This window comes from Heliconius melpomene, chromosome 13 (genome assembly GCF_056956725.1).
Source record: "Heliconius melpomene rosina isolate 202511_hmr_F chromosome 13, ASM5695672v1, whole genome shotgun sequence".
NCBI lineage: Eukaryota > Metazoa > Arthropoda > Insecta > Lepidoptera > Nymphalidae > Heliconius > Heliconius melpomene.
This window is the reverse complement of record NC_140401.1, coordinates 13603390-13626819: the sequence shown is the minus strand read 5'-3', so window position 1 is coordinate 13626819 and position 23430 is coordinate 13603390. Positions and strand designations below refer to the sequence as shown.

Genomic DNA, 23430 nt, shown 5'->3' with positions numbered 1-23430 from the left:
ATATACAACAAAAGCTTACACTGTAGGGAGGCTATGCGAATATAGCGACCGGACGTTAGATTGCACAAAAGGCGACGTCAATACCAATCGAGTGAATTGTTTTTTTAAAGGGTTAAGAAAACTTATGATTGGTACTCCAGTAGCACAGTAGCTGGATAGAATGGTGGTTACCTATTGAAATTTTACTTAGATGGATGTTTGTTTAAAATATTTGCCAATTCCCAATACTATATTGTAAGTAAATGAACTTATTATTGAGGTCTTCCTGGGGAATTGGCACAGTCTGATTGTAAACGATACGGTTGTGGATTCGATTCCCACTCGGAGGAATTAAAAATGTTAATATTCATTAAGTTTCACTACTCAACGCGCAATATCTGGAGAATTGAAGGGAGATGGAGAGAAATAATCATAAACAGTTCGTCCTCATATACATTATGATTTATAATTTGTGTAAGCATAATATAAATAAAATAATATTAATTTGATTACGCTACTGCTACAAGCAAGTTGTTGATAGAAAATCTAATCCGTATATCTTTTAAACTTTAGCTGTTCTAGCGTCGTTTTAAACCACTATTCAATGTGATTTTTCACAAATTTGAAAAAAGATTAGATTAGTGAGACCATTTCTATTCAAAGAGTGCCAATAATTCGCACTCTTTGAATTTTAAGTAATGACGTGAAAATTTAGTACCGCTAAAAAGGTTATTTAAAAAAATTGATCTTATACTTCTATAAAATCGACCACCTTTAAAACGAGAAAGCTGTTTGTGAAATCATATCACGTTGAAGCTTAATAAACTTACCTAGTATGAACTAGATTCAGATACACATTGACATTGTAATTAAAACTTTATTTTCATTCACATAATGGCTGTATTTATTTGTCTAACAAAATGGTTACTATGAATCGGCGTATTGAATTATTCAAGTTTACTATTACAACTGTCGTTTTAACGCGGTTCGTATGGTATCTTATAATTATTATGATTTATGTAAAATATAAATGTTTTTATTAAATATGTCAACATATTACATAGTACCGAGAGAGAATATTAAGTTATACTATTAATATTTTGTACGTACCCTTAAAAGCCTAGAATACGCATATTGCATATTGTACCTTATCCTTTCACTATGCGTAAACCTCCCAGAAACAACGATTAGCCTTAATATTCCTGATTAGGAATTTTAGTTGACGAAACTTGAATTAAATTTCTGGTATAATTCTCGTAACAATATTTGTTATATTGTTTATATCATTTATTTATTTGCTTTCAAGCTATTACTTATAGCGGAATAGATAAAGACAAGACATTATGTTTTAATTGGCAAAATTTAAAGGCGTGCTTCATCTTGTTACAAGAGCCAGGAAAATTAAAATTAATAATTATTTAATAAAATTCTTAAATTATCATTTTAATTTTATAGTTAATATCGCTACCGAGTGCAGTGAATGCCATTTATGTTTAGAGACCTGTGGTAGAGACAATGAAAGGCATTAAGCGTCATCGGACGTGTATCGACTCTCAAAGTGAAAATAGCAAAAAGTGATGATTGCCACTTCCTCTACACAGATAGACGCATTTAAACGCAAATAATCATTTGAAATCATTATACGTTTGTTTTTAGCTTTATGAATCTTCCGCATTTAGGAGGGTAAGTGGGGAGAAAATAAAAATATAATATTAAACACTAAAATCACATAGCGTTAAGGCACTTCTTATATTTGACTTTTGTCCATTTTAGCAATATATTAGTAATATTATAAAAGAGATTGCTTCCATAAACATACTAAACTCTGGTAGGTACCTACTATTGGTTCGTATTGAAAAAAATCTTTGGTCTGAGACTGCCTATTTATTCAGGAAAGTTATATTTTATTCTGTTAAAATTTCAATGTACTTGCGGTGAGTTACCTCTGGCACTTAGATTCTGTCATATGTCAAACATTACAGCTCACAACTTTCAGCTATTTCCATATGACCACGAGGATGAAATCACAAGTAACATCTATTCTAAATATCAGCTTCACACTGTATCCCACACACAGGTTCCTGGGAATCTAGTGTTAAGACATAAAAAAATATTCTAAATATAAAAATGATAAAAAAGTTATATAAAAAAATATAAATACACGTATATTAATATAAAGACTTACGTCTTGTTTACCATCACCTCATGTGCAAACAGTAAACAATCCCTCAAGGTCGGTGTCCACTAATTATCAACAAATATAACATTAGTGTTAATTGCTGGCAAAGGTTATGTTACGTACATACTGTGCCCATATAATTCCGTACGATTTTTATGGTGAAATTAGGAAGATACTAAAGTTATATATCTTTTGTTTGTGAAATATTAGCACTTCTTTCATTAGATATTTTTTTGTTGATATAAACATAAAACCTTACCATCAATAATGTTCTATTATTTTCTCAGTCTTTTCGTGTTTCCATTCTTCATTAATTATGGAGTATTAGAAGTTCATTAAAAAATATGTTAACAAGTCTCTCTTGTTTGTGGTACAATAGAAATATTTTTTTAAAATGTGAGGAAGTCTGAATGTGGTGCCCGTGGTTGTGGGTTCGATTTGAATTCATAGCTGTTTTCTTTTCCTCCGTCTGATAAGGAGCTGGTAAATACAAAAATTGGGCAATGTGGACAACACAACATATTAACCCATGCCAAAGGTTTTACAGTAAAAAATATTGGGATTGCCTAAAATTTCAAATACTATTTACCAATAGAAATAAAATCTAGGCATTCAGGAAAAAAGAAATCACTTTACGAGATTACAGGGCCGTCTCATGAATATCACGGCACAATGTGGCCGATAGGAAAAGTTCCTACCGCTTAGATTATATCTCGGCTATGTCCGTGATTTATTTTATTGGTTTAAAAAAGACAATTACATTAAATTCTTAGTAGAATAAAAACGGAATGATTTAAATTCTTTGATATTTACAGGATAACTCCTATTATACATATAATCCCAAAAATATTTAAGCTTATTTTTACTAATTCCGAAGTGTGCAGAAACAAATTTTGATCGTATTTTAGTTAAAAAGTTAAAAGAGACTTGCTTTTTTTAAATATATAATGTTTATTTTAGGAATTTATCTTTACATATGACGTAGACGGTGTGGTTAGGCTGAACACATAGAAGAACTAATTATTTTCATTTCATCACTCTCGTAACAAAACAAGGCACGGTGTTGAGTATCGCCGCTCAACACGCAAAAAAAATTACTAATACAGCAAAAATCCGAGACTTCCCCTAATCCTCAATTTAAATACATTCCTCCAATATTTAGGTACGTATAAATGTAAAACAAAAAACTATATTAAAGAAATGAAAATAAAAAGCTTCGAAGGTATAATTGCTGAAACGATTACGACAGTTTAACGTCGATATAGCAAATGACTGTCTGAACGTCATTTCAGCATTGAAATATGTCCAATTAGAGATGAAAGGGAAATGTTAATGACTTTTGTAAATTGTTCACATTTTTTACGGTTCACTTATAAAAATTTCTTTCTTATTACTAAAATATAATTATTACTAACTGATGATAGAAATATAGGGCACAGCGTTAAGTTCCACCACTCTATGTCTCGAATGTCTCCACATTTGGGCGGAAAGTGAACATTGCAAGTAATAATTAATTTATAATAAATTCCCACTATTAATCTTATATTAATATTATTTCTACCACAAATTAATAACTGGGTATCAATTTTTATAGACGTATAACTTTTTTATTCAGAAATATAATGTTCTTTAATGGAAATATGATGTTAGCTTTGTACCTATATAGGCTAACAGTGTACGCACGGCCAGAATTAGTATACCTACGGTTAAAAATACATATTTAGCTATACCTAAAATATCGTAGATTAAAATACGATCAAAGGGACTTTTATTATATATCTACATATAGCATATGTTCCAGTGGCATGATATAATAAAGGTCTAACGTTATGAAGATATATATATTTTTTTAAAAATTGTGTTGTAAAAAAGTTATATCAACATATTTAATTATAAACGAAGTAATTAATAACAACCTTGACTCAACAAAAACGTTCCCAGTATAGTGACGAAAATTATGAAATTGAAAGACAATCACATTGGATAACCAAATACCACTCTTACAAGAACCTTCATGCTCATCAATGAAAACCAAAATTCTACACAACCAAAGGCCATTTATAATTGGTTGTTTGTGCAATTCTTTATAACATTATACGCTTTAATGCGACGTAATAAGGCTTATTATTGTTGCGTAATAAATTAGTCGCAGTTTTGTCGTTTTTTTAAGCATGGGAGAGGAATTTTTGGTAATTTTGAAAGGTCTTATATTGCGGTGGGCAGGTTATTATGCAAGTGAGTGTACAGTTGACTTTTCTCAATGTTTTTATACGTTTGCGAACTCAAAATAACATAAGGTAAATACTGGCATAATATGTTGCTTAAGCTATTTATTTTATAACCGGGCTCGTGTTTAATGTGTGTATAAAGTGTGTGTTTGTTTGCTCGCCAGCTTTTGTTTAGGGTGTTTAAAACTTTAGTGAAAGGTCTTATACCGTAGCATAATGCAAAAATAGAAATAAAGATTATATAGTACAGAAAGGTAAGTTGTACTTATAACTTATGTTTAAGATTTTTTTTGTAATTAGTATAAAAAATAAGCATATGTACATATAAATATATTGTAACGATATTAATAGGTTATCCTAAAAGTACACACTATGCATCAGTTTAGGAGAATTACAAATAAATAAATATATTATATAAATTTTTAATATTAATTTTAAGCATAACAGTCTAATACGTCCCGTATTAGCAGTATTAAAACTTCTCAAAGAGAGCTTTTGGGAACAAGCTTCTTATCTACATATATAGTGTAAATATTTCTACACTATACCGATATAGAAATTGTTTCTGTTGAATTTCATCTTCTCCATACATTCTCTTACTGAAAGTTGAAATTTTATTCAAAACTAGAGTTATTTCTCCAGTGATGTCAATAAACTACTTTGTTCATAATCCATGTAATTGAAACTTTTACTTTATTATTTTATTTTTTCTTTATTATTTTATAGAATAAATCAAATAAAATATTATTTTTTATTCAGATTTTTAGAAAATATAATGACATAATAACTTTAAAAAACAGGTTAAATGTGTTAATGTATGCTTATACGTCATTGCTGTCAAAATTCTTATACGGCAAAATAAGGAATATGTAATTAATGAAAAATATACATTTTCTTTCTTTTATTTTTTCAATATACTTTACTTCCAGAGTCAGTTCTACTAAACATATTATGTATATTAGTAGAAAAGTACAAAAAAATATTTTACTTCAATACTAACTCTTAATGAGCATCAATAAGATCCGTAGACAATTCACAGCTCGTACGCAGTATAAAAGAGCAATCTGTATCGATTCGCTTAATCTGAGAAATTTAATTATAAGAAATAGTTCTTGTCACTTCGCAATAAGGTTGAAGATGGCAAGATCAAAAAACTTTCTAAGATGCTTTTCTTGAAAGCGCTCATTATGTTTCAAAGGAAAGGCAGAAGTTTCTGCAAAACGTCAAACAGATTATGAACTTAGGATCTTTAGTGAGGTGATAGCTGGGGCTAGAGAAAATGCTAAAACTATGGAAACCATGGAAGCGTAGTATAACTGTGTATTGTAAGCATAGTGGATGTAGGTTGGAGGCCTTATTGAGGGAATAATTATGTTAACATAGCACGGTAGGCAGAGAGAACCTGATGATAAGACTCTCCGGCTATCACGCACTGCCCAATTTTGGAGATATTGCACATTTTGCTCTCTTACTAGAACAATAAATTGAACATAATGAATTTCCTCAAGTGGGAATCGAACCTACAATTACTAAAAAAATCTTATATTATCTAATATCACCTACCAGATCTTAAAGAACTTGTCTCTTGACAGTTAAACTCTTTTACACCGGCAAATGATATAGAACAATGGACACATGAGAAATCCATGGCATTTTTTCCCTTAGCCATAAATACCTGTTATTATTATCATTAGAAACAACTATTAAAATAATAGCGGCATTGTTAAATTGTATCAGCATTATAGTAACTATGATTTTGTAATAACATACATTAAGTATAAATAGAATTTATTTATATATACTTTTTTGATGTCTTATAAATGTATTATAGAAGAGATTATTTTATTTGTAAATTTTATCGTTATTAGTTAATATTTTGTTTTAATTTTTTTATAATTTCTGTAGCTGGATCTTTCTTACACCAGCAGTGGCAGTGCTTTGTTCCCTACTTTCTGGTTAATTTTCGAGACATTGTGTGTTGATTAGAGTTCAATTCTTTTTATCATATAAAAAAAATGTCAAGTTGAGTTAGGCTACTCAACTCGTAATAACACGAAATTTAAGGGAGTGTCTTAACACTAGGTTAACTTGGTCTACTCTGCTATATGCGGGAAAACGTGAAGTTTTTATAAAATATCATTAAACAAATAAGAAATTAAACAAAGGTATTGAAAAAACAAAGTATGGCATATTGATGTTTAACTAAACCATTTAAAAAAAAATCCACGCTTCCTTAGAACACACGTGTGTATCAGCCCGGCCACGCAGGAAAAAAATAACTTTTTTATACTACATATATGTAGGTACTCTAACATTTCGCGATCATCTACGATTACGGTTATGGCCGATAAAATTGTAAAAGGTCTTTGTACGTGCTCATACTAAGATTATGTAAGGTGAAGCTAACATATAGATATAAAAATTCATTCGTTAAACCAATATTTCGAAGTTTTGTAGTTATAGCTTGTCAATTTTTTTTGATCTAATCTATATATATAAAAGGACTTGTCCTCACTGACTGAGGTAAGACGCACGCACAGCCGTAACCGCTGACGGTAGAAACGTGAAATTTGGACAAAAGTTTACTTTTGTAATCTGGACATTCACTAAGAAGGGATTTTGAAAAATTTTAACCCTAAAGGGGTGAAATAGGGGTTCAAAGTTTGTATGGAAAAAAATTTAAATCGGCATCGATTTTTATAAAATTTTAAATTTAGATTTTTAAAAGTATTTAATTAAACACGTATTTCATAGTTTTCTAAAATTCTCCCGCTAAGGGTGCAAATGAGGGGTTGAAAGTTTGTATAGGTTTTTTTTAAATCGTCACCAATTTTCATAAAATTTGAAATTCAGACTCTTAAACGTATATAATTAAACACATGTTTCATGGTTTTCTAGAATTCACCCCCTAAGGGTGCAAATAAGGGGTTGAAAGTTTGTATGGGAAAATTCTTAAATCGCCACCGATTTTTATAAAATTTGATATTTAGACTCTTAAAAATATTTAATTGAACATATGTTTCATGGTTTTCTAGAAATCACTCCCTAAGGGTGCAAATAAGGGGTTGAAAGTTTGTATGGAAAAATCTTTAAATCGCCACCGATTTTTATAAAATTTGAAATTTAGACTCTTAAAAATATTTCATTGAACACATGTTTCATGGGTCAATATATGTGGAATTGTTGCCTTATTACTGTTTTAGTTTCACTTTTAAATATGAAGAATGGAGTGTCATTACATTGGATTCTCTTAATTCTCTTTCAAACTTTTATCAGATTTATTCGAAGCGAAAGCTTAAGGAAAATATTATATAAATGTACTAGAAACTAAAGTAACCGTTCAATCTTTACAGGATGCGGAAACCGTTGAAAAACTGAACGAGAGCGGCGAGCTGAGGAAGATGTTGAAACCATATAAGGTACGTAAGTGGTCAGTGCACTTCAAGTGAAAAGATCTAACGATTTATAATTTAGAGATTTAGTATGGGAATATAATTTATTAGTATTGGTATATTATTGATATTAATATAACTTATAGTACTAGCCGTCGTAGTACAGTGGCTCAGCGTTTGACCGTACAGAAGTTGTAAGTTCGATTTTCAATCAAGTAAATTAATTATTTTTAATTTATTCACTCTGGTAAGAAAATAAAACGCGACTATGAGTTCATCAGTATGCAATGTCCAAAAAAATAGCGATGCGTGGGGAATGGAGTATCTTATCACTTCGTTCTCTCTTACAAGCAGTATACAGCGGGAAAGTAAAATAAAATATATAAAATTGTTTTTCAAGTTTAGTAAACAACGATATATTTCCACTGAAAATCAATCCATCACAGTCACAAGACAAGGCGCATGTGTTATAACATATTTTGTCTTTACCCTGATAAATCAGTCATCTCCCCCTCTTATATAAATGAGAATTGTTTCCTTATATTGATTATGGTGTTATCTATAAAAACTTGTCTACCTTTCGTGGCGTAGAAGGCCAGGGTCTGATTGGATGGATGGTTGTGGATTTAAACTATTGACTTAGAAAGTTGAAATTTAGCACGCTATTTAGGTACATACCAAATTTTTAGGTTAGGGAGTCTATGGAAGGACTAAGAGATGATTTCTCAAAATTTCCACGGGTATGAGAAAAATTGATATTTTCTATTTCACGCCAATGCAACGTGACTACTAGATTTTTTTTATTTCAATAAAGTTACTGTAATTGTTTTAAAAAATATTAATTCTTAATCATTAAAAAAATACAGAAATATATCGAGAGTCATCACTTCTGAAATCAGTGGCGTATATAAAAATAATGCATTTCCAGGAATAACAGACTTTCATATCACCCATATTCCTTAACGACTTTTTTGTATACGGTAATGACTCGAAAAGTCTTAAGTAACATATGACACGTATGGCGATGATAATCAATCATTTTATAATTCAGTTCCAATTAAAATAAAAAAGCTGCCATATAATTAAAAAAAATTAAAACATTATTCACACGGATTTCACATATATTTTATTTTACTTATGACGTAGCAAGATGTTTTAGCTTCACGCTGTTTCCCGCATATAGCAAAGTAGGCAGAGGCTTTACGTGTTAAGTGACAGAATTCAACGCCGCTCTTTGCTTCCTTGCGAAATTTTTTTATATCATCATCAAGAGCCATCTTTTGTCCACTGTTGGACATTGACCTTCCCCAATTCTTGCCACCACACTCTATCCTCAGATTTTCGGACCCATCCGCTTCCCGCCAACCTCTTTATGTCGTCGGCCCATCTGGCATCGTCCCACCGGCCGTAATTTAGGAAATTCAAGAAATTCCAAATCCTCAAATACTGACTGACCAACTAGTAATTAAGTTAAGTCTGACTTAAGTCAGGTATATGGGTGTAGATGGTAAAGGCGGTCTATTGCGCTGAAATTATTAACAATATTTTCTATGGTAGACGTTAGTGTAACGGAATGATCGGAGTTTTATATTTATTCGTTGTAGCGCAGTGGGTCTGCGTTGGTGTGTAAATTCAATTGTTCTGGGTTCTATTCTTATATGGATTTAAAAACAGCTTCACGCTTGCATCCTTCATTTATCACTGTAGGCATAGTAAAATAAACTTGAAAAATAGCTATTTTATATATCTATATTATCTACTCGCCTAGATTTATAAAGAAGGTAACAAAATTTTTATCAAAATCAATAATAGTTCCTTAAAAAATCTAAGTCTAAGTAAACAACCTTATATTTCTTCAAAACCTTTCTACATTATTTAATTTGTGTCCTAAGAAAATAAAAAGTTTATAATTCTGTAAATATTTTAGATATTAAGGTTATAATATTGGTTTTCCAAGAAATTTCATCTTTTAGAAATTTAATTTAACATAAAACTAAGTTAGTAATATATAGAATTTTACGAAATGTTTTTTCTTTTTATTCTTACTTCATAATTTTATTAGGTTTTCAAAAACTATAGATAAGTGCTGATTTTTATCAGTGTCTTCTATCTACTAGAACTTTATTTACCTTAGCTACATGAGTCAACTAGCTTATAATCAACATTTGGGCGGTATCTAAGAGACGTTGGGTTCCAATCCGACTACGTACAATTTTATACACGCTTTTAAAATATTTTTAACTCACAACTTATGGATGATTTATCTGTATAATCTATATATATAAAAGGACTTGTCCTCACTGACTGAGGTAAGACGCACGCACAGCCGTAACCGCTCATGGTGGAAACGTGGAATTTGGACAGATGTTTACTTTCGTAATCTGGACATCCACTAAGAAGGGATTTTGTAAAGTTTTAACCCTAAAGGGGTGAGATAGGGGTTGAAAGTTTGTATCGAAAAAAATTTAAATCGGCACCGATTTTTATAAAATTTGAAATTTAGATTTTTAAAAGTATTTAATTGAACACGTGTTTCATCGTTTTCTAGAATTCACCTCCTAAGGGTACAAATAAGGGGTTGAAAGTTTGTATGGAAAAATCTTAAAATCGCCACCGATTTTTATAAAATTTGAAATTTAGACTCTTAAAAATATTTCATTGAACACATGTTTCATGGTGTATTAGAATTCATCCTTAAATAAGCAAGCGAAGCTGCGCGCGTCCGCTAGTTTTATATAAAAATGGCTGATTCCAGATAGAAATGAGGATAGGTATATCAGAACATACTATACGCTTTTGAATTTTATAATATTTAGAGGATATATTTATAAATTAAATTCAATAATTTGAGTAGTCAGCGTAGTGGCATAAAAGAAATCGTGCTGAATCAAGATAATCCACTGGTCTAGAACAAACTCACAACTAACTAGCAACTTGAGAATTCTAGAATTAAGCACTTTTAAGTTCATTAAGTACCGTCCTAGTAAGAAATGTCTTCTAATTTATTGTTCTTTTAGAAAGTAAATAATGAGTGACTAAGACTATTAATAATAAGGTAGTTGTGGCGCAACGGCACGTCTGACTGTACGTGACGGTGTGAGTTCCATTCCCGCTTGGGGCATATTTTAATTTCCTCGCTCAGGTGACAGCACTATCTATGCTGCTGCTGCTGACAGCAGCAATAACTGTGTCTCGTAAATTGGACAGAGTGGGGAACAGTGCCTTAATAACTACTAGGTTCCCTCTGCTGACAATGCTATATGAGGGATACAAAGTGATACAAAGTGAAATTGATTTATTCATTTCTTAAGGTTTTTATAAGATAGTCAGTGAGATCCTTCGTAAATACTTTGTTTGTGTATTCAAAACTGAAAGTAAACAAATTCGTTTACCCAAACTGTAGTTCAAGAGCATTTCAAATGTCTATCAAAATTCATCAAAATCTCTAAAATATATCCTTTTTTCTATTCCAGAGTCCAGACGCGTGTAACACTTGTCAAATGTGCGGCGGTTTCCGGCTCCTGCCTTGTCGAATCTGTAATGGATCTAAGAAGAGCTTGCATAGGAACCACTTCACTGCTGAATTCGTCGCCTTGAAGTGCATGAATTGTGATGAAGTCGGCCTCGTCAGATGCGAGGCTTGTTCTTGATTGTTATTTATTTTTATTAAATATAGCTTGGCTATCGCAGCTTTATTGTGCAACTGGCCTTATATATACTTTCGAACGTAATATACGGTAGTGTATTTTGGTTCATAAAAGTGTCAAGTTACATATAAGTCTTACAGTATAACAAATTGAACAGAAATAATTAATTTGTACAAAAATATAAATTAACCTTTGCACAATATTTTAAATATTTAATTCTATTTGCAACGTTACTTATCTTTTATACATAGTTTATCTTTTAATTAGGAGAAAATAGTGAATCTTTTTAATATTACATTATAATTACAATGTTAACTTTATATAGCTTCACCCCATTTAACTCGCGCTAAAGTATCAAAATCCTTCTACTAACCAAGTTTAGCTTTTCAATACTGTATAACAATGTGACAAAATATTAAGCTATGGTACTCATATTTTGATTACTTTGTGCCTCAAAAAAGTAAAAATGATTATATATTATTTTATTTGATTTTAATATTAATACCTGTTACTTGTAAAATTCGTAGTTAGTTAATAATAACGATATATTATTAACGACTATCCCCTATATCATAAAATGCGAGCGAGTCCCTTTAGTGTCGTTATATAGAGTTTACACTGTATTTTAATAAATCAATTTAGATATTTGTACATGAATTTAAATATAAGATTTATGCTCAATGATTATTATTAACTAAATATCTAATCTTATTAAATCAATAATACATTGAAAACTTATTCAATGAATTTATGATAAGTTCAAAATATATTCTTCAAATTTCTGTCAATGTATATCAATTGTTAACAATGATATAAAAAACCGTGCCCGAACAAATGTTGCGGTAAAATTGAATTGCTGAAAATATTTTTCATATTTCAATTTAAAAATATCAAAATGAATATACAGTCTTTATTATTATTTTCTTTTGATAATGATATCTGTTATTTCTTTTTCTTTAAAACCCATTTACATTTATTAACTTTACTATAAATTACTATAAATAATAAAATATTGTCGTAGAAGCCATCGTGTATCCTTAACCTGTACGGCCAGGATAAAGAGAAAAAATTGTAATTACAAGCACGTTGTTTTACTTGTTTTTTGATTATTTTTCAGTCAATGCACTTTTACGTTGTACTTTAATTGTCTAAAGGTGCTTTTGTGCTAATGCTCAAGTTATTACTTAAATGAAGCGAAGAAGTATATAAGAGAAATAGAAATATGTAAGTAAAGCTAGCATTTAAGTAAGATTAATTGTTTCATATCGAAAATAGTATGCCATAAATTAACATTTGTTAATTTTTTAATTTAGTTCGTAAGTTTTTGTTTTAATTTATGCTAGTTATCATTTATTGTAAAAGGTGTCACGCAATATATATGTCACATATATTTATGTAACTGAAAGAGCGGTGATCATGTAATTTGATCGTTTTCCCAATAAAAAAAATATAAGCCTGTTTTCTTTATAAATTTATTAAAATAAGACATTTGTATTAAAGTACTTTTATAAGATATTTTTGTAATGACTTCGATAGTAACAATATTATAACAACAAATTTTCTTAATCTGATTAATTAATCTATATTATATACGTACGTAATATTAAACTACTTATGTCAAATTATTAATCCCATAAAAAATATAAAAATCCATGTGCTTATATTTTGATATTGTTTAAATAAAAAATTTAGAAAACAAATATTTCTAAATAATTTAAATTTTAATATTATGTAGAAATACTAATGATATTTGTAGAACATAGGTGGCGATAAAATGTATGTCTTTACTACAGTAAGTAGCGCCATCTAGTATCTAAATCAACTTTTAAAAATAAAATTGTATGGAAAATCCATACAAAAAATGAATTAAGTTATAAATTTTTTAACCCATTTTAGATAATAAAATAGAGGTTTAAGATATAATGTCAATTTTATAATTAAAATTTTAGCTTACAAGAAAATGTGATATAAAGGATTGTAGGCGATTGAATGAAAAATGTTGTAGATAAAATATAAAATAAATATCGTGGGCTTAGAGTGTAACCCTGCTAAACTCCCTCTTTATTTTTTCATTATGTTAATTTTTATACCATTCGAAATTGTAAAAAATATAAAATTGTACTTTTTTTTTCATATAGTAGCGAATACAAATCAATTCTTGAAATTATAAAAAACCTTCTGGTGATAAACATATTCTCATAGTTTTTATAAACATTTTTTTTCTCTCCAGATAAAACAGCAGGTTTACACGATAAGCTGACGTTATGTATGTTACATAAATTTTTCACTTCTTTTTTTAAATAGTTAAAAAAGAATTACAATTACATATTTTTTTTATACTAGAGCATTTTGTAAATAACATTTTTTATGAATATAATATTATCAAAAAAAAAGCATGTTATTTTCATAAATAATTTTTATTATTATACAGGGGTAACGCGACCGCGAACGACGGATCAACAGTTGTCTAGGGATAGAGGGCCTCTGAAAACATCAGGCCTTGAGAATTCTTTTCTCTTCGGCTCTTTCAGGTTTAAAATCTTCTTGGGTCCCCCCACAACTGCCTTTCGGATCTCTCTTGCATTCTTCTTCCTAATATTTTAGCATAATTTTAGCATAATTGGTGGGGCGAGGAATCGTCTGGGACCTCCCTTGATTTCCAGCATAAAAAAACAATAATAACTTTACATAACTATCATGCATCTCCATTACTTAAAATTGGGGGACAAGTGAAAATAAAAGTAAATCAAAATAATATATGCGACAAAAAGACATTAAACGTTCTATGGAAAATGTGTAAAGAGACCACAAAGTATACGCAGCCGGATGAAATAATAGAAACATTATTTTGAAATAACACAAAGCCGCGGCGTCGCGAAATGGGAAACTTAATAAATGTAAATTACGATCTGTCTCAGTCCCACTTGTGAATAAATTGTACGTTAAAGGTAGTTGAGGCCCTCTTGGCTCAGAGGCAAACGTGTCACTGTTAACGCGATGTTAGAGTGTTTGATTCCCGCTTGACGGAATTAAATATTTTCATTTCCTCGGTTTGGTAACAAGATAAAGAGCACTCTACTCCAAAATCGCTTAGTGCTTCAAATTTTGGTAGTTTGAAAAAAATCATTAAATAAAACAAATGGTATGTATATAAAAAAAATATTTTGCCATTTCCCATTACACGATATAAACGGGTGTAAACGCGATGGTTGTGAGTTCAATCCTCGCTCACGCTGATGAGTTGTTTTGAAAACGTTAAGGCGAGTTTCCCCGTTCAATACACAATCTTTCGATTTGAAGCAGAAAGAGATCCTTAACATCAAAACCACCTCCTATACACGGGATACAGAATGAATGTGAAAGAAATACTAATTAAAATTTACTGATAATTTAATTTAAGTTTAATTTAAAATATTAATTATACACCAAATCAGTAGTTCACATGTTCTAACTAAATATGCATAATCATAAGCGATAATGCATACAAATTACGTACAAAATCGCTTGCATTGTTCACCAGTTCACCAATAGTTAGAACGTTTTGTTTGCGTTTGTACTAGACCACAGTATCGAGAGCTATACGCTAAACAAGTACCATAGCAACTATATAGGCTTTAGAGGTAAAGTAAATTTTGAGCAAAATTAATACTAAAATATTTAAACGTACTATAGAAAAGCTGGAAGAAATTGTGAAAAGTTATGGCACTGACTGACTGATAAAAAGATGGTTGTGAGTTCTCTCCGTGAGGATATAACGCGCAACTGTATACACAAACTCGAATGGTCGAAAGAACGAATTATTATAATTTCCTCGATCTTGTAAAAAAACTACAACATTACAAATTCGTGGGAAAATGGAGAAAAGAGTGTCTTAGCGCTATATTTTTTTCAAGGAAAATTAAAAGATGTTAAGTGACACACAGTAAGTGTAAAAGCTCAATATAATAGAAGCTTATTAAATATTCTAATAAAGCTCCATCTCATTTCTAACGAAAAGTGTTGTGAAAAGTATAGATTATAATAAAATAAAAGTTTCAAAGAAAAGCTAAAGGAAAACGCACGTCGTTATGCAAAATACAAACACAAAAGCCTGTTGCTTCCATACGGGAAATCAATGTCAACACGCACACATATACAATTGCCTGTTGCACGCACATTCACATAGACTAAAACCTATAAAATAAACACACACATCGATAAACGCCTGTTGTGTATACACACATAAACACCTCCATCCTGTAAGCAACGATGCACACATTTACAATTCAGGGTCTGGTTCACGCACACTAGCGTTTATTGCAGCTAGGTCGCGAATGACGTCACGACCAGCAAGGTCAATATCACTATTCTGCCCTTTTCTAACGTATGGAGTTTGTCTTCTTTCTCGCTCTAACTGGCTCGCCGTCCCGTCTGGGCCAGGGATTGCAGTGTGCGTTAGTGTGCGTAATTTCCACTTGTGTAAGTTACCTATAAGGCTCGATCCAGACAGTTAAATAGTAGAATTTATGTTATTATCTTATATTTGTATTCAAATTTTATTTTATACTTATTGTAAATAAATAAAAGCCATAATATATAAAAATCATTGTCAAGAGGCCTACTTGGGACTTTCCAAGATATAAAAAAATATATTTATTGAGAAAATAAGGCTTTACACATCCTAAGTAGTCTGAAAGAGTCAATTTGACGAGTTTATCTTAGCATATCGTGGATATTAAAAGAAATATATAATCAACTTCCAAAACAGGAATAAGTAACCACTATCGTAGTGTTTACAGTTTACACTCGTTTTAGACGTTGCTTGTCGAGTGACGGAACTGAGCGCCGCTTGATGTCTTGTTACCAAGGAAGTGAAAAAATTTAATTGCCTTGCATTGAATTTTACGACGACGAGAGAAGTAAAAATAAAATAAAATCAAAGTACGGAAACTACAGTACTAACACAGCCTTAAAAGAATAGTATGATGATATTTCAGAAAGAAACATTCTCGAAATGACATAATTCACCTTTTTGTAGAATATTGAACCAAATGCCGTATATTCTAATATATATCTGCTTAGAAAATACCAATGCATACTTGAAATAATAATGTATATTTTTTAGCTTTATGCTGTATCCGGCATATAGCAGAGAAGGCCGAGGGAACCTAGGGAACCACGCCCCGTAAAATTTAAAAGACCTTATACGTAAAACTCGTGAGAATACGTACGTGAAACTCAAAGTCGTCATTGCACACCGAGGATATGAGAAATCTTATAAGAAAAGTTATCTTAATCTTATCTTAAGCAAGAAAATGATAATAATTCTTTTTTCCGAATAGGAATCGTATCCACACCCGTCATGTTTTAAGTTAGACGACTACCCACTGCGACAATACGGTTCCATTGATGAATAATGAAGTTCTCTAAGAAGTCTGTCGAAGTTTGTATGTATATATATATGGATTGTTTTTGTATATACATTTTTAATTATAGAATATAAGAGGAAATGTGCTAATTAACTACATTGATATTAGTGATTTAGTAATAAACACTTTTTTACGTTCTTCTTGTAAGTATAATTCTAGTAATTCGCCAATAGATGGCGGTAAGCTTTTTGATTCAACTTAACGAAAGAACATTGTGAAACTGTGCAAATGTGTAAATATTTTCATCTTCATGTAATTATTTAAGATAGGCATAAATTAATATGTGAACTACCAGTCATTTTTTGTAAGCTGCTGCAATATACTCGTATTTTTTCTATATTCATTAATAATATATAAAAACTTTTTTGAGACCATAGTGGCTCAGAGGAACGAGCGTGGCACTGTAAACTCGACGGTTGTGGCCTCGATTCCCTCTCGGGGAATGATTTTTTTTATATTTTCATTTCCTTGCCACTCAACACAGAATGCTTCGAGAATTCGGCGGAAAGTAAGGAATAGAGTGCCTTAACACTAGGTTCCCAGGTTAACTCTGCCTACCCTGCCCCATATACAGACACAGTGTGAAGCTTATTATATTTAAATATTTTCTATTTTACATATTTTTAGCGACACAACGTTAATTTCCTTTATTCAAGATATTCGGACGCAAAATAAATAACAGAGTGGTTTAACACCAGGTTTTATCTTTTTGCCTTTCTTTATTTTTTGTCTTTTGCCTTCCTGCTATGCTCGAAAATGCGTGTAACTGTAAAAAAATCTAATAAATCTAATTAAGCTAATCTCATAAAAATATATCAAATTAGCTTATAGAAACGTAATCTCCATCCTAAAAACGTCATTAAGTGCACTATAATAACCTACGTCCGATCACCGAATACAAAATGGAGCTCGAGTTCCCTCGTTATCTGTCGGACGTTGCAACCGGAATCATTCATTGTTTTATTCCGACTTCTTACAGGAATTTATTTTTTTCTTTTTTACACGAGTTTATAATGTAATAAACTATTTAAATTGTACGAACCTATAACTATAGTTAACTTAACTTAACACGCATTATCCCGCATAGACTAGAGTAAACAAAGGTAACCTTGTGCTAAGATACTGTTTCCTATTCTCCAATATGATACTTTAAATACATATAATTTAGAAACTCTCATGTGATAGTATCTATTTGAAAATGCAACCACGAGTTCAATTCTTACTCATAGGAATGGCTATTTTTCGCCCGATGTCTCAATAGGATATAAAATGGAGAACCGAATGTATCAACACTACTTTTTCTCTTCTTTTTTAGCTTCACTCTGTATCTCGCCCATTGCAGAGTAAACAGAGGGAACTTAGGAACGTGGACCCATTAAGATACTTTTCTATGAAATCTAGCGGCATGTTAAATGGAGAAACTAAACACCACGTTTTTTCTTGCCAGAGCGTTGAGATAATAATAATTCATACAGTTTTTATTTAACTCTTCTCCTACTGAGGCACTATAATAGAGATTATAAACTCTAAAGATATTTCTAATTAAAAAATATGTCTGACACTGGTTACTGCCACTGACACAAATCTTAAACTAAAATTCTTCTTGTAATTACACTATCAAAATTATTAATAAATTTTTGATTCGACTTAATTACATCTCTAAAATGATAAGTAATTATTATATTTTAAGTTTTTTTTTTCACTTTCACTGTAACCCGCATGTACTAGTTTGCGTTAAGCGGGGGCTTTACGCAATTTACGAGTTCATAACATAACACTAGGATCCCTCTTCCTGCCTTGCTATATGCGGGATACAGCTTTCATGTATGATACCCAAAACGAATATACAGTCTACATTTTTCTAAAAAGAGCAAACAAAAAATAACTTTTTCAATATTGCAATACTATCTTATTACAAGGCAATAAAGACTAATCTGCAATAAAATGTTGTGTATTTTTTAGTTATATATGTTTTATAGAAGCTGTCAACACTTAACTAAAAGGGTGCAAAATGGGTGAACTTTATCATATAAGGTTTTTGACATAAATATTTTTTATGACAAATGTTTCTGTTCGTGACAAGTAAGTGAGGAGTATGAATACTCTAGGGGACGAATTTTAAATTTGTAGGTAGAGACCGCCTACTATTCAACGAAACCTAAATAAATAAAAGTATGTTTTATTTATTTTTATTAAGTTCATAAGATCGAATAACCATTTGTCTATATGTCTATTATATAGTAAGTTTTAAAATCGTTCTTCCTTGGAGGGTTTTTCATTAGAGACCATCCAGTTTAAAATTGAACTCTCTTCCATTAAATTTTTCCGTTGAAATGTTTCAATTTGTTCACAGTTTCTCATAATACACCACTCTAACATTGCTCTTAACTATATTGAGAAAGATTCTACAAATATAAATTATCGGAGTAATTTTGCCACTTTTAACATTTGTTCGATCAATTATGGCTTAGACTTTTATTTAATTATTTTTCATTTTCAATGGAAACCACGCTGTTTTTTACTTACAAGTTTAGATATAAAAATCTAATTTCCATGTATTCTCGGAAACCGTGGAAAAGTGTTTTTTTTTATATTAGAGCGTTTTTATACAGTTTTTTAATGTTAGCATTCTATTCAATTCTGGATAAAATTAATTCTTTTCAAAGCATACAAATCTAAATCGTCATTAGATGATGATGAGACAACCTCTCTTCCTCTTCGAAAGCGGTTTCAAATTGTGGTTTTTATTTATTAATTTTTATATATATATTTCTTGATGCTATTCTATGCAATTAGAATTCTTTGTAATTTTAATTTAAAATTAGATGCCTCTATATAAAATTAGTGTAATAGCGAACATTTTACAATACATTGTTAAAATGGAAATAAAATTAGAGCATCTGATCCCGACGAGTTTATTGTTATATTATAAAAGATGTTAGAGATTTTTCCACACAATAGACCTTGTTAGTATTGTTTATTGCTTATGAATATATTTTCATATTATTGTAATTGTATAACGAAAAAGAGTTTTTTTTGGTAAATATGATAGTTTCTATTATTCTGAGTTCTTTTCTGGCTTATATATGAAAGAGAAAGGTTCCGAGTTCATGTCAAGGAAGATTAAGCTTTAAAATACATATACAATGAAAGCATACAACTTATTAAGTCATCAAACTAGTCGAGAATATCAAAAATGAAAATAAACTGGCAGGCAGAGCAGTGCAAACAATAAAAGAAAGAAAAAGAGAGAGAAGAGAAGGGGAACAAAATAATTCATGAGCTCTAGGAAATCAAACCCACAAACATAAGGTCCAGACTCTTTTCCACGATGGCCACAACTTGTGATGAAACTGCCACCTGAACAACATTATTGGACGTTATGTTGCTCAAATAACAAAGTAATATCGGGATCATTTTTATGACAACGTTAACGAAACATTTACTTACGTTATTGAATTTTACTTTATGGTCTAACCAAATTGAATTTTCCTAGAGTTTAGTGTTTTTCCATTATAACTTTGGGAATACGGTAACACAATGAAAAATGTCATAATTTTCTCAATATTGACTTTGTTTTTTATCGTCAGGCTTCTCTCACTCACTTAATAAAATGTAAAAAGAAAAATAATAGATTACTTTGCACTCAATTTTCCTCGCAACAGACACTACGTTCTTGCTACGAATAGTTTATTTTTTAGATCATTTTCGCAGAATTCTTGAAGTTTAGTTCGTGTAATGTTTAGTTTTTTTAAATTGCCATAGTTTACAAAACTGATATATTTTTTTGAAACAACAGACAAAAATACTTTCTATTTCTATTATATTATAAAAGGAATTTTAAAATAATGTTAACATTTAGCCAAACATTAGTCGTCTAGGCTTTGAATTATTAAGACCGTAATCGATTAGTAAAGGAAAAACCTAAAGGTTAGATGGATACTTACACAGATTACTTACACTAAAAGCTTTTTCATTTAAAAAACGATGAAAAAAATTGTGAGTTATTATTATTTAAAATAACACAAGAACGCTATTTTTTCTATGTTCAGACAAGAATATCATGATTGTAAGTGATTTTTATAGGAAGAAATGTTTTAATATTCTTAGATTAAATGCTTCTATTAACATACGAGACGAGACCTTAAAGAATTTAGGGTTCCGATATTTTGTTCTTAAGTGTAAATAGGAAAGGAGTTGTCCAATAAAACTTCTTCTATGCGTCCACTACTACACCTTATACGTCCTATCGTTATCATTTTCTAACGTAGACAGCCCCGAGACGATCTGCCGGCCGCCCGATCCCCACTCCGTTGGTGTTGCCAAGTTACCAAGTGTTACAAGATTAAATCAGTTCAATAATTTAAATTATTTTATTTTTATTAGGTACTTAAGCAAGAGAATCTTACATAAGTTTCTGTCCAATTTAAGAAAAAAAATTGAGAAATATTCTTCTTGAGTTCGTCGAACCCACAACTCGCGCATACGTTTATAGTTTAGACAGTTTCACATTGAAAATCAATAAAAAAATACTTTTATTGTAAACATTTGGAAAATTTTTCACACTACAAACTATAGGTACATTCCTTTAACAATGGCTGACATTATAATACGAAAACGATATCAATATAAACCGACGAGACAACAAATATCGTAAATTCAGCGAATAAATACAATACGTACAGTATGGACAAGATTTATTGTTGCTTTAGAAATGAAATTTTCTTCAAATTTCATTTATAATATGTGGTTTTAACAATTCAAATGCACGAACATGTTATTTCTTAGAGTATAACGACATTTTCATATGTTTTCCACTTTTCTATTATGTTTTCTTTAAGAACCTTGGTCTGTCTAATCTTTTAATACTTTGCTTATAATGTCTGTTCAAATGTATTGAACCATTCCACAGAGGTTCAGTGGCCCAGAGAATGATTGTTAACGAAATGGTTGTGGGTTCGATTCTCATTTGATAAAATTAATCATTTTCATTTCTTCGATCTGGTAACAAAGTATAGCGCGGCGTTAACTTCCGCCACTCAACACGAAATATCTTAAATTCTAGCAAAAAGTGGAAAAGGAGCGTTGAAATATGTTTAATCCGATGCCAGTAAGCCCAATGCTTGCCCTCCTCGAATAACGGACTAATCAACACAAAAAAATACAATTTGAACCAGTAGTACCTGAAATTATCAAGGGTTTAACCAAAAAACCCTTAATCTCTATATTATAAATATAAATAAATATAAATGTAAACTAAAGTATAAAATGAATAAATTAATTTTTACTAAAAGATTTTAATACCCTTTAGGTTTATTTACCTCCATTGAGTGTTTACCCCAGATTTCTTAATTAATTCATAGACTTGACCAAATTTGAACAGGATGATTCGATTTTGCTACTCTAATAAGCACTGAGTGGCGAATCTTATTTTGTTTCGTGGTATTTGATAATATAATATTTGCTTAGGTACGATCTCCGTTAATATTTTTTTCATATTAATTTTTACATTGAATATAGGAGAATCGTTTGCAACTGATAAATTCTAATGTGGTTTTGAACAATAGATTGAATGGTTCAAAATCTAGGTCCTATACAATAAATGTAGCATATGTACTCGTATATACTGTAGACAAAAATATGAAAATAGTGTACAGTTGTCGAGGTAACAAAAGGCTAAAGTCGACCTTTTCAAGTGTATGCGTGATCACTATAAGTAGAGTCAGAAAAAAATGTTTTAAAAATTAAACAGTCAAATCAACGTGACCACTAAAAGTATAGTTAGTAAAAAAATATTTTAAAAATTAAACAGTCAAGTCACGGCAAGTCCGACTTGTCCACTCAACGAGAGTTTCCTACCAATTTCAGGATTGTAGATCAACGGGAAGAACAACTTATAAAAGTTTACAAGCCTAAATTGCGTTTTTTTATGGCATATTTTATGGCCTTATTTATATTTGTCCTGAAAGTTCGCACATCTTGCTAAATTTCATAATTGTAATTGTAAATAGTTCCCTAACGGGAACCAACCTAAAGCGAAGAACATAAAAAGATTAAATATTTAATTTCCCCGAGTGGGAATCTAACTCATACTTTGCCGCGTTTACAGTTGCTGAGCCCCTGCGCCACGAGAGGCTTCCTGTCTTTGTATATTATATTGAAAATGTTATAATTATAACTTCAATATAATGATATATTTTATCCTTTATTATTAAATATCTGATAGAATATTTCAACTTTAGTTAAGCAGTGGTAGCGTGGCCGAGCGGTCTAAGGCGCTGGTTTAAGGCACCAGTCTCTTCGGAGGCGTGGGTTCGAATCCCACCGCTGCCAAGTTTTTTGAACTGAACTAAAAATTTAATCTTTATATTATTTCCCATTGTTTTAAGTTTTGAATAAGCTTTTTTTATTCTACACTATTGAGAATTTATTTTTTTAACAGATTTCACAGAGATTTCACAAATAGGTTGAAATATTATTGAAATATTAATATTGTCTTGGAGTAGTTGGAGCCTGAGTGTAAAGACGATAATTGAGGGTTCGATTTTCATTCGGTCAAATAAAAAATCATATTGGAGCCTGTAACGATATTTCTGA

At 30.6% G+C, this 23430-nt stretch overlaps 1 protein-coding gene and 1 non-coding gene across 2 annotated transcripts in view; both read left to right on the top strand.

The window, feature by feature from the left end:
* LOC146533053 (glutaredoxin domain-containing cysteine-rich protein CG31559-like) overlaps nt 1–12883 on the top strand; it is a 67181-nt gene extending 54298 nt beyond the window's left edge. The window contains exons 4-5 of the mRNA XM_085196938.1: nt 7740–7805; nt 11252–12883. Coding sequence (XP_085053064.1) covers nt 7740–7805; nt 11252–11428 — 243 coding nt within the window. The 3' untranslated portion in view covers nt 11429–12883. The remainder of the gene's footprint in view (nt 1–7739; nt 7806–11251) is intronic.
* Nucleotides 12884–23084: 10201 nt separating this feature from the next.
* TRNAL-AAG (transfer RNA leucine (anticodon AAG)) lies at nt 23085–23166 on the top strand. Its single transcript has one exon. It is a non-coding gene; the product is annotated as a tRNA-Leu (tRNA).
* Nucleotides 23167–23430: the final 264 nt, after the last annotated feature.